We start from the raw sequence: 12,187 nt of genomic DNA, 5'->3' as shown, positions 1-12,187 counted from the left end.
TTTGCTACTTTCTCCCCAGCACCCCCCCCCCCCCCATTTATCTCTCCATCCCGGAGGCTTCCTGCATCTATTCCTGATGAAGGGCTTTTGCCTGAAACGTTGATTTTCCTGCTCCTCGGATGCTGCCTGACCTGCTGTGCTTTTCCAGCACTACTCTGATCTAAACTGAAGAAAGGTTGCACTGTTGGAAGGTCATTACTGAGGGAGCACTGCACTGCCAGAGGGTTAGTACTGAGGAAGTGTCGCATGTCAGAGGGTTAACATTTACAGAACACTGCACTGACTATTGCTCTCTCCATTTGACTGTGTCTATGTATCCCCTTCTGTCTCTGTATCCCTGACCTTCTCTCCATTTTACTGTTTCTGATTCTTTGAAGCTTTCTCTCTCATAGATTCATACAGCACAGAAAAGACCCTTTGGTCTTTTCTGTAAAGTCTGCATTGTCATAGCTACCACTAGTAATGCACTAATCCCAATTTCCTGCATTGGTCCCATATCCTTGAATGTTGTGATATTTGAAGTGCTCATCCAAATAGTTTTTAAAGGCTGTAATGTTTCTGGACTCCATCACCTTCCTAGTAAGTGCATTCCAGATCCCTGCCACCTGTTGAATGAAAAGGTTTTTTTCTCCAAATCCCCTCTGAATCTCTTGCCCCTTACTCTAAAGCTATATTTTCTTGTGATTGATCCCTCAACCAAGGGGAACAGCTGCTCTCTATTCACCCTGTCCATACTGTCTATACCTCATTCATGTCCTCTCCTCAGTCTTCTGCGCTCTAAAGCAAACAATCCAGGCCTACTTCGTCTTTCCTTTACAGCTCAATTTCATCATTTCAGGCAAGATCCTGGTGAACCTCCTCTGTATCTCTCCAGTGCTATCACACCCTTCTTGTCATGAGGTGACCAGAACTGCACACAGTACTCTCATTGTGGTCTGACCAACACTCTCTACAACTCCAACATTACCTCCTTGCTCTTATACTCTATGCCATGACTGATGAAAACAATATGTTTTTCTTTCTGTTTCAGTCTGACTGTCCCTCTCCCCTTCTCTCTATCTTACTACCTCTGTCACTCTGTCTGCTCCTCTATCAGCATTTGTCTCTCTGCTTCCCTTCTCTTTCCTTTCTGTGTTTCTCTGCTAGCTCCCCTATCTTCCCGTCTGTCTCTGTCTCTCTTCATTTCGACTTTCTCCCTTCCTCGCTGCCTCTTTCTTGTCTCCTCTCTCCTTTGTCTCCACCTGTTTCTGCTTCTCTCTTTTCCTGTTGCTTTCTCTTTCTGTTACAGGCTCTCTGTTGCACTCTATCTGTTTCTGTGCCTTTCCATTTGTCTCCCCCAATGTCAGTCTTTCTCTGTCTCACTTCTTTCTGTCTCTGTCTCCACCACTTCTCTTTCTCTGCCTCTCTCCCTGTCTGTCTTTGTCTCCTCTCTCTCTCTCTCTCTCTCTCTATGTAATGATCAGTACTGATCTGAGAATGATCTTCAGCATTTGGACTTATCTTCAGCATGTGAGGTGGGCATTCTGGAACCTTTCATCCATGGGGTATTGTGCTGGGGCTCTGGCTGTTTCTAATGATCTCCCTCTCTGTCCTAGATGCTTACAAAACAGTGAGATGCGAGGCTGTCCAAATTGCAGGCGGTCTGCCATGAAGCCTGGCTACGTGTGACTGGGACAACACCGGGAATTCTTTCCCAATCCAAACATTAACAAACAGCCCTGGATTCTGAAAGAATCACAAACTCAGAAAACTACTCTTTAAGGAACCACTTTTGACCGATTTGACCACGTTAAGGGCCAGTTGCTCGAGCTATGGAGAGTGATCAGATGGGGGTCAAGATGACAGAACCACTTGGACTTCGAGACCCTACAATATTTCCTGAGTATATGCGTGTGGCTGATATCTGGTTGTAATGTATTGGGATCATGATCTGAATATCGACTGATTAACATGTTCTTTGTACCATCTGATGTGTTAAACTGAATGTTCAAATGAGACTCTTTGATGAACAAGATTATCTGTTTGAACTGAAAACAAATGCTGTGGATCACAGTGAGTCAGACTGCATCCATGGAGAGAGAGTAAGCTAACATTTTGAGTCTAGGCTTGACTAGACGAGTTACCATGCTCTTTCTCCATGGATGAGCTGAAAACTGTGTTGCTGGAAAAGCGCAGCAGGTCAGGCAGCATCCAAGGAGCAGGAGAATCGACGTTTCGGGCACAAACCCTTCTTCAGGAATGAGGAGGGTGTGCCAAGCAGGTTTCAGATAAAAGGTAGGGAGGAGGGACTTGGAGGAGGAATGTTGGAAATGCGATAGGTGGAAGGAGGTTAAGGTGAGGGTGATAGGCCGGAGAGGGGGTGGGGGCGGAGAGGTCGTGAAGAAGATTGCAGGTCAAGAAGGCGGTGCTGAGTCCTAGGGTTGGGACTGAGACAAGGTGGGGGGAGGGGAAATGAGGAAGCTGGAGAAATCTGCATTTATCCGTTGTGGTTGGAGGGTTCCTAGGCAGAAGATGAGGCCCCTTTCCTCCAGGCGTCATGTTGCCATGGTCTGGTGATGGAGGAGGCCAAGGAACTGCATGTCCTTGGTGGAGTGGGAGGGAGAGTTAAAGTGTTCAGCCACAGGGCGGTTGGGTTGGTTGGTGCGGGTGTCCCAGAGGTGTTCTCTGAAACGTAACGCAAGTAGTTGGCCTGTCTCCCCAATCGGGTGGAGTGGATGCAGTAAATGATGTGTGTGGAGGTGCAGGTGAATTTGTGACGGATATGGAAGGATCCCTTGGGGCCTTGGAGGGAAGTGAGGGGGGAGGTGTGGGCGCAAGTTTTGCATTTCTTGCGGTTACAGGGGAAGATGCTGGGAGTGGAGGTTGGGTTGGTGGGGGGTGTGGACCTGACGAGGGAGTCGCGGAGGGAGTGGTCTTTCCGGAACGCTGATAGGGAAGGGGAGGGAAATATATCCCTGGTGTTGGGGTCTGTTTGGAGGTGGTGGAAATGACGAAGGATGATATGATGTATCTGGAGGTAGGTGGGGTAGTAGGTGAGGACCAGTGGGGTTCTGTCCTGGTGGCGATTGGAGGTGTGGGGTTCAAGGGCGGAGGAGTGGGAAGTGGAGGAAATGCGGTGGAGAGCATCGTCAACCACGTCTGAGGGGAAATTGCGGTCTTTGAAGAAGGAGGCCGTCTGGGTTGCTCGGTATTGGAACTGGTCCTCATGGGAGCAGATGCGGCGGAGGCGAAGGCATTGGGAATATGGGATGGCGTTTTTACAGGAGACAGGGTGGGAGGAGGTGTAATCCAGGTAGCTGTGGGAGTCAGTCGGTTTATAGTAAATATCCGTGTTGAGTCGGTTGCCCGAGATAGAAATAGAGAGGTCTAGGAAGGGGAGGGAGGAGTCTGAGACAGTCCAGATAAATTTGAGGTCGGGTTTTATAGTAAGGGTCCTCCCACAGCTACCTAGATTACACCTCCTTCCACCCTGCCCCCTGTAAAAACGCCATCCCATATTCCTAATTCCTTCGCCTCCGCCGCATCTGCTCCCATGAGGACCAATTCCAATACCGAGCAACCCAGACGGCCTCCTTCTTCAAAGACCGCAATTTCCCCTCAGATGTGGTTGACGATGCTCTCCACCGCATCTCCTCCACTTCCCGCTCCTCCGCCCTTGAACCCCACACCTCCAATCGCCACCAGGACAGAACCCCACTGGTCCTCACCTACTACCCCACCTACCTCCAGATACATCGTATCATCCTTCGTCATTTCTGCCACCTCCAAACAGACCCCACCACCAAGAATATATTTCCCTCCCCTCCCCTATCAGCGTTCCGGAAAGACCACTCCCTCTGCGACTCCCTCGTCTGGTCCACACCCCCCACCAACCCAACCTCCACTCCCGGCACCTTCCCCTGCAACCGCAAGAAATGCAAAACTTGCGCCCACACCTCCCCCCTCACTTCCCTCCAAGGCCCCAAGGGATCATTCCATATCCATCATAAATTCACCTGCACCTCCACACACATCACTTACTGCATCCGCTGCAACCGATGTGACCTCCTCTATATTGGGGAGACAGGCCGCCTACTTGCTGAACATTTCAGAAACACCTCTGGGACACCCGGACCAACCAACCAACTGCCCTATGGCTGAACACTTTAACTCTCCCTCCCACTCCACCAAGGACATGCAGGTCCTTGGCCTCCTCCATCGCCAGACCATGGCAACACAACGCCTGAAGGAAGAGCGTCTCATCTTCTGCCTAGAAACCCTCCAACCACAAGGGATGAATGCAGATTTCTCCAGCTTTCTCATTTCCCCTCCCCCCACCTTATCTCAGTCCCAACCATCGGAATCAGCACCGCCTTCTTGACCTGCAATCTTCTTCCTGACCTCTCCGCCCCCACCCCACTCCAGCCTATCACCCTCACCTTAACCTCCTTCCACCTATCGCATTCCCTACGCCCCTCCCCCAAGTCCCTCCTCCCTACCTTTTAGCCTGCTTGGCACACCTTCCTCATTCTTGAAGAAGGGCTTATGCCCGAAACGTCGATTCTCCTGCTCCTTTGATACTGCCTGACCTGCTGCACTTTTCCAGCAACACATTTTTCTGCTCTGATCTCCAGCATCTGCAGTCCTCACTTTCTCCTCTCTCTCCATGGATGCTGTCTGACCCGCTGTGATCTCCAGCATTTGTTCTTTTCAATACAGAATCCAGCATCTGCAGTAATTTGTTCCTGATCTTTTTGAACGTTTGATTTCAGAAATCCAGATGTCAGGATCGACTTGGATGCAATTCTTCCAGCCCCAGCAGATTTTGTAAAAAGCAAAAGAACTGTGAATGCTGGAAATCAAAAGTAAAAACGGAAATGACTCTGAAAACTTAGCAGGTCTGGCAGTATCTGCAGAGTTAATATTTCATATCTAATGACCATTCCTCAGAACTGATGGTAGCTCGGAAAAAGTTGTTTTTTTCTACTCCTTTGTCTGTCCAACTGTTCTTCTCTCTCCTTGGGCTCCACCTCCATGTATCATTTACTCCTTAAACCCTCCCTCCCCCCACCACTATTCTTATTAAAACTAAATCAATTCTGAGGAAGGGTCACTGGACATGAAACATTAACTTTGAATTCTCACAGATGTTGCCAAGTCCTGCTGAGCTTTTCCAACAATTTCTAATTTTGCTTCCATTAGATTTTGTGTCATTCAAAGTCTTTGTTCAGAAATGCTCCAGATTATGGCAAACTGAAGCAACAATGGAAAATGTTGGGAATATTCAGTAGGTCTATCAACTTCCATGGAGAGAGCAATAGCATTAGTGTTTCTCAGTACCTGAATATACGGCTCACCAGGACACAGACTAGAAAGGTTCACTCTGTTTCCCTTTCCAAACAAGCTGCCAGCTCTGCTCAGCAATTCCAGTCTTTCCAGTATTGTTTTGGTTTGAGGTTGAATGCATTGTCTCCCTTTAGGTAATCCCTGTAGATTCCTGACAACTGCAGATATGATCCATGGCAGAAAGCATGATGAAGGCATGATGACCTCTTCTGACCTGCTCCAACACCAGGACCATCGAAACCTCAAACCATATTAACCAGCGATACCCTACCATGAACCCAGCAAATATCATTCCTTACCCACAGATCTAATACTTCCTTGATCTTACCCTCAAACCCATCCCCACCCTCAATCCCTGACCCACCCCCAATTCCGATCTCACCCACAACTGTTGACCTCAACTTCAATCCCTGACACCACTGACAATCCCCAACACCACCCTCAACCCTGATCCCGCCCTCAACCCTGACCCCATTCTCAACCCTTGACCTCACTACTAAACCCTGAAATCACACTCAACCCCTGATCATATCTCCACCCCTTGACCACAGTCTCAAACCCTGACCCCCACCCTCAGCTCTGACCCCATCCCCCCAACCCCACCCTCACCCCCAACACCCTGACCTCACCCTCAAGCCCTAATATCACACTCAACCCCAAACTCACCCTCAATCCCTCAACCCATCCTCAACCCCTGAACTCACCCCATTCCCTGAATTCGCCCCCAACCTCTGACCTCACCTGAACACTGATCCCACTCTCAAATCCTGACCCCATCCCAGCCTCTGACCTCACCCTCCACCTCTGATCCCACCCTTGATCTTGACTGTACATTTGCATGAATTTCTCATACTCTCTATGCATCCTGTGTGATTGATGTTTTGCTGCTGCATTTTATATTATTATTATTATAATCAGGTTTGATTGAAATATGCCAAGTTAGATTGTTTGGGCAGTGTGTACCCTGTTTAGTTTAAATACATGAGTGAACATGATTTCACAACATTTCATTCGTTTTCAATGAGTCTAGGAAGTTGTTGAAACTGCTGTTCTTGAGCAAAGTTGAAAAGTGTGGTTCTTGGAACAATCCTGATCCTAATGAGAAACAAAGTAGAAATTGCTGGAGAAACCAGCAGGTCTGGCAGAACCTGTGGACAGAAAGCAGAGTGAACACTTTCAGTTCAATGATCCTTCTTCAGAACTAATATTAACGAAGGAACAGTGACAATTATGCTGAAGATACACTGGTTTAGTAAAGGATTGAGCAGATGGTTGAAGGTGGAGCCTACAGAGAGAGAAAGGAACTTCAGAAGATAACTCAAGTCAACGTAATCTCACCAGACCATAGGACTGCTCTCTCTTAAGAGACAGACAACTGCTGGTGACTTAACCTGGAGGCCACCATACCTCAGGAGAAGGACAGTCCTTCATGGTAACCTCGGCTGGTGTGGGGATTGAACCCATGCTGTTGGTATCCCACTCTTTTGCCAGATCAACCTCCAGCCAATTGAGTTAAACTGACACCCTTTAAGCAGGCAAAGAGATGGTTGATAGAAAGCCAGGGAAGAGGAAAAGCTGATAATAGGGACAATGAGTGGTGGAAACAAGTTGGCTGTGCTGGAAGTAACTCTTAAAATGATAGGGCCTGGATGGTGGGGGTGTGAACATCGAAGAAGGTGTTCAGATTCTAAAATTATTGAACTCAATATTGAATCCTAAAGGCTGCAGGGTCCCCAAGTGGAAAAATGGGATGCTGTTCTTCCAGCCTGCGCTGCAACTCACTGAAATTCTGCAACAGGCTGGAGACAGAAATGTTGACGAGGGAACATTGTGATGTGTTGAAGTGGCAGGGAACTGGAAGCTCGGGATCATTTTTGCTGTCAGAACGTGGTTCTGCAAAGTGGTTATTCAGTCTGCGTTTCATCTCCCCAGTATCGAGGAGACCACACTGTGAGCAGTGAATACGGTAAACTGAATCTGAGTGAAGTGCAGGTAAAGCACTTATTACCTGGAAGGTATGTCTGGGGTCTTGGATAGTGAGGAGACAGAAAGTAATAGGCAAGTGTTACACCTGTGATTGCAGGCAAAGATGCCATGAGAAGGGGCATGGAGGGGGAGTAGACCAAGGTGTCCTGGAGGGAATGGTCTATGTATCATCGGTCTGCTCTTTTGTTAAAGAGAGATTTTGATTTAATCTTAGGGTCACCACACTTCAAGTGAGGGTAGACGTTGAGAAGGCAGGACCCCAGCGCTGTAAAGCGGCTAGTGGCTAGCACTACTGCCTCACAGGGCCAGGGATCTGGATTCAATTCCAACCTTGGGCAACTGTCTGTCTCTGTGTGTGGAGCTTGTACTTTCTTACTCATCTGTGGGGGTTTCTATTGGGTGCTCCGATTTCCTCCCACAGTCCAAAGAAGGTGGAGTTTGGTGGATCAACCATGCTAAATGGCCCATAGTGTACAGGCTAGATGGACTGGCCATGGGCAATGCAGGTTCACATGGATTATGGGGGGAGGGTTGGGAGGCTGTGTCTGGACTCGATGGGCCAAATGGCCTGCTTCCACACTGTAGGGATTCTATGAAGCATAGCTCGATAACCTCAGCTGGTGTGGGAATTGAACCCATGCTATTGGTGTAATTCTGCATCACAAACCAACTGTTCAGCCAACTGAGCTAAGCAACCACACACCTTCTGATCCTCCCCATTTCTTCTTCTGTGGCCTATTACCAACAATCCCTTCATCTACCTAACTTTTTATCTTTCTCTGTCTCTCTGGCTGCCATCTCCACGTTTCTGCTCACTCCCAGCCCCTCCTACACTTTGGTTCCAGCTGCTATCAGTTCTGAAGAAGGGTCAACCTTCTTGAAATGTTAATTCTGTTTTCTTTCCACAGATATTCATTCATCTGCAATTTCCATTTTTTTTTGTTTCAGAAGTCCAGCAACCATTATTTTTTCTTAATCCTAATGAGGTCCAGTATATTTTGCTGTGAGGTAACTGGCCAGTGGGGAAAGGTTGAATATTAGGTCATGGGGGGGGCAAAGTGCTGTTGGACAACACACCTATTTTTTTAATGCTGCGTCATAGTTAAAACTGTAATTAAAACAAACTGAGTGTTTAATTTTAGTCCTAGAGGATTCAGAATTGTCAAGAAAGGAGGTTGTGTGGAACCCATATTCAACTTCACTTAGATAACACCATGACAGCATCACTCACCAATCACTCACCACCACTAATTGAGCTGATCAAATCATAAAGGACATAGATGCTATACTGGGTTGGCAGCAGGTGGCCCAAGAGGGAAAAAAGACATGCTTTACCTCATCCTTACCAACCTGCTGATTGAAACTTTATCTGTCCATGATAGTATCGGTAAGAGTGACCACTGCACAGTCCTTGTGAAGTCCCATGTTCACATTAAGAATACCCTCCATTGTGTTGTGCAGCACTATCACTGTGCTAAAATGAGACAGACCTCAAACATATCTAGCAACTTGACTGGGAATTCATGTGTTGCTGTGGGCCATCAACAGCAGCAGAATCGTACTCCAGCGCAATCTGCAAGATCATGGCCTGGCATACCCCCTAGTCAACCATTATCATCAGGCACTGAATTCACCTTGATTTAATGGAGAGTGCAGAAGGGCAAGTCAGGTGCAGCACCAGGCATACCTGGAAATGAGGTGTCAACCTGGTGAAGCTAACAACCAGGACCACTTGCTGCCAAACAGCCTAAGTTAGAAGTGATGGATCCGGGCAAGTCGACAACCAAAGGGTCAAATCTAAGCTCTGTAGTCTGCCGCATTCAGTCATGAATGGTGGAGGATAATTAAACAACTCAATGGGGGAGCAGGCTGGACAAATATCCCCATCCTCAATGATGGAAGTGGCCAGCACACGACTGTAAATGATAAGGCTGAAACATTTGGAATAATCAGTTTGATTCGTGCCATGTGATATCAAGAAACAATTGGAGCCACAGAAGTCATTTTATTTGATTGATTGTGGTCATGTATACCTCGGATGCTGCCTGACCTGCTGTGCTTTTCCAGCACCACACTCTCAACTCTGATCTCCAGCATCTGCTGTCCTCATTACGTGTACCAAAGTACAGTGAAAAGCTCTGTTTGTGAGCAATACAGGCAGATCATACGAACAAGGATATGCAGAGCTTAGACAGACTGAGGCATACAGCTTACACTGCACAGGCGATCCAAGAAACAAGTTTAACATTAACAAGATTGACATTTTTTGAAGTTAAAGTGTCAATTCTTCAGCCTAATAACAGCAGAGAAGAAGCTGTTTTCAAACTTGTTGGTGCGTGTTCAAGCTTCTGTATCTTCTGCCTGATGGAAGAGGTTGTAAGAGAGCATTATAGGGGTGGGAAGGGTCTTTGATGATGTTGGCAGCCTTTTCACAGCAGCATGAAGTGTAAATGGAGTCCATGATGGTCTGGGCTGTGCTCACAACCTTCTCTAGTTTCTTGCAGTCCTGGGCAGAGCAGCTCTAGTACTAGATCATTATGCACCTGGATAGTGTGCTTTCTATGAAGCATCTGTAAAAGTTGGTAAGGGTCCTTATTGGACATGATAAATTTCCTAAGCCACCTCAGCAAGAAGAGGCGTTGTTGTCGCACCTACGTAGGAACTTCAGACAGCTTGTTGGTTACCATCATTCCTAAAAACTTGACGCTGTCAACCCTCTCAACCTCCGCTCCATTGATGGAGATAGGGGACATTTTCTCCTCCTTTTTTTCTGAAGTCTTTTGTTTTGCAAACATTGATAGAAGGATTGTTATCATTGCCCCATGACATTGTAGATGGCGTTCATTTGGAGTTTTGCTACTCATTTTGTGAGTGTACAGGGAGTACAATATGGGGTTGAGAATGCATCCTTGGCGGGGCTCCAGTGTTGAGGGTTATCGTGGAAGAGGTGCAGTTGTCTATCTTTACTGATTGCTGTCTGTGAGTCAGGAAGCTGAGGATCCCGTTGCAGAGGGTGGTGCTGAGACCTAGGTCAGGAAGTTTTGAGATCAGTCTGAAGGGAATTATGGAGTTGAAGGCAGAGCTGTTGTCGATGAGTAGGAGTCTGATGTAGGTGTCCTTGCTGCCCAAATGTTCCAGGGATGAGCGCAGGGCTAAGGAAAGAATGTCTGCTATGGACCTGTTACATCAGTAGGCAAATTGCAGGGGATTGAAGCAGGCTGGGATGCTCGAGATAATATGGGCAATGACAAACACTTCATGATTTTGGAGGTCAGAGCTACTGGGCGGTAATCATTAAGGCATGTTGCATTTGCTGTCTTTGGTACTGGGATGAATGTAGATTTCCACAAGCAGTTAAGGACTTTGGCTTGTAGGAGGGAGAGGTTGAAGATGTCAGTGAATACCTCCGACATCTGGTCCACATAGGATCTAAGTGCATAGCCAGGGACTCCATCCAGGCCCATCGCTTTTCTTGGGTTGACTCACAGGAAGACTGATCTGATGCCGACACTGGTGAATACTGCAAAGGCCCTGACAACATTCTGGCAATAGTACTGAAGACTTGTGCTTGAGAACGCTGCTCCTGTAGCCAAGCTGTTCCAGCACAGCTACAACACTCCCATCTACCTAACAATTCTCCCTGAAAATGGCAACACAAGTAATTAAGGTGGTAAAATGGCATGCTTGCTTTTATTGATTGGGGAACTGAGTACAAGAGTCAGGATATCATGTTGCAGCTATATAAGACTTTGGTTAGGCCACACTTAGAGTATTGCATTCGGTTCTGGTTGCAACATTACAGGAAGGATGTGGAGGCTTTGGAGAGGGTGCAGATGAGGTTTTCCAGGATGCTGAATTAGAGAGCATGAGCTACAAGTGAGGCTAGAAGCATTTGGCTTGTTTTCTCTGGAGCGGCAGGGGCTGAGGGGAGACTTGATAGCAGTCTATAAAATTATGAGATGCATAGATGGGTTTGACAGTCAGAATCTTTTTTTTCTGGAGTTGAACTGTTTAAAACTTAAAGGGGCATACATTTAAGGTGAGATGGGAAGGTTCAAAGGATATGTGAGGGGCAAGTTTTTTTTACACAGAAAGTGGTAGGTGTCAGAAATTCGCTGCCGGGGTAGTGGTGGGGAAAGATATGGTTTGGTAAGTGCATGAATATGCAAAGAATGGAGGGATATGGACCAAGTGCAGGCAGAAGGGATTCATTTAATTTGGCATCAAGTTCAGCACAACAATGTGGGCCGATGGGCCCATTCCTGTGCTGTACCTATCTTTGTTCTAATTTGGAAAATTGCCCAGGCTTATGTCCTGTCCACAAAAAGTAGGACAAATCCAGTCTGGCCAATTACTGCTCCATCGGTCTACTCTCAATCATCAATACAGTGATGGAAGATGCCATCAACAATGCTATCAAACAACACCTGTTCAGCAACAATCTTTTCGATGATGCTCAGTTTGGATTTTGCCAGGTCCACTCAGCGCTTTACCTCATTATTACAGCCTTACTTCAAACATAGACAAAACAGCTAAATTCTAGAGGTGAGGCAAAAGTGATTAGATTCCCTACAGTGTGGAAACAGGCCCTTCGGCCCAACAAGTCCACACCAACCCTCCGAAGAATAGCCCACCCAGACCCATTTCCCTCTGACTAATGCACCTGACACTATGGGCAATTTAGCTTGGCCAATTCACCTGACCTGCACACCTTTGGACTGTGGGAGGAAACCGGAGCACCCGGAGGAAACCCACGCAGACACGGGGAGAATGTGCAAACTCCACACAGATAGTTGCCCAAGGCTGGAATCAAACCTGGGTCTCTGGCGCTGTGAGGCAGCAGTGCTAACCACCATGCCACCCCCTTGATAGTCAC

At 47.3% G+C, this 12,187-nt stretch overlaps 1 protein-coding gene across 1 annotated transcript in view; it reads left to right on the top strand.

Annotated features, from left to right (window-relative positions):
* The window catches only part of LOC140493353 (43 kDa receptor-associated protein of the synapse-like), a 49,533-nt gene extending 47,335 nt beyond the window's left edge, over positions 1-2,198 (top strand). The window contains exon 6 of the mRNA XM_072591752.1: positions 1,596-2,198. Coding sequence (XP_072447853.1) covers positions 1,596-1,668 — 73 coding nt within the window. The 3' untranslated portion in view covers positions 1,669-2,198. The remainder of the gene's footprint in view (positions 1-1,595) is intronic.
* Positions 2,199-12,187: the final 9,989 nt, after the last annotated feature.

The sequence above is a fragment of the Chiloscyllium punctatum genome, chromosome 22 (assembly GCF_047496795.1).
Source record: "Chiloscyllium punctatum isolate Juve2018m chromosome 22, sChiPun1.3, whole genome shotgun sequence".
Lineage (NCBI taxonomy): Eukaryota > Metazoa > Chordata > Chondrichthyes > Orectolobiformes > Hemiscylliidae > Chiloscyllium > Chiloscyllium punctatum.
This window is presented reverse-complemented; position numbering and strand designations above follow the sequence as displayed.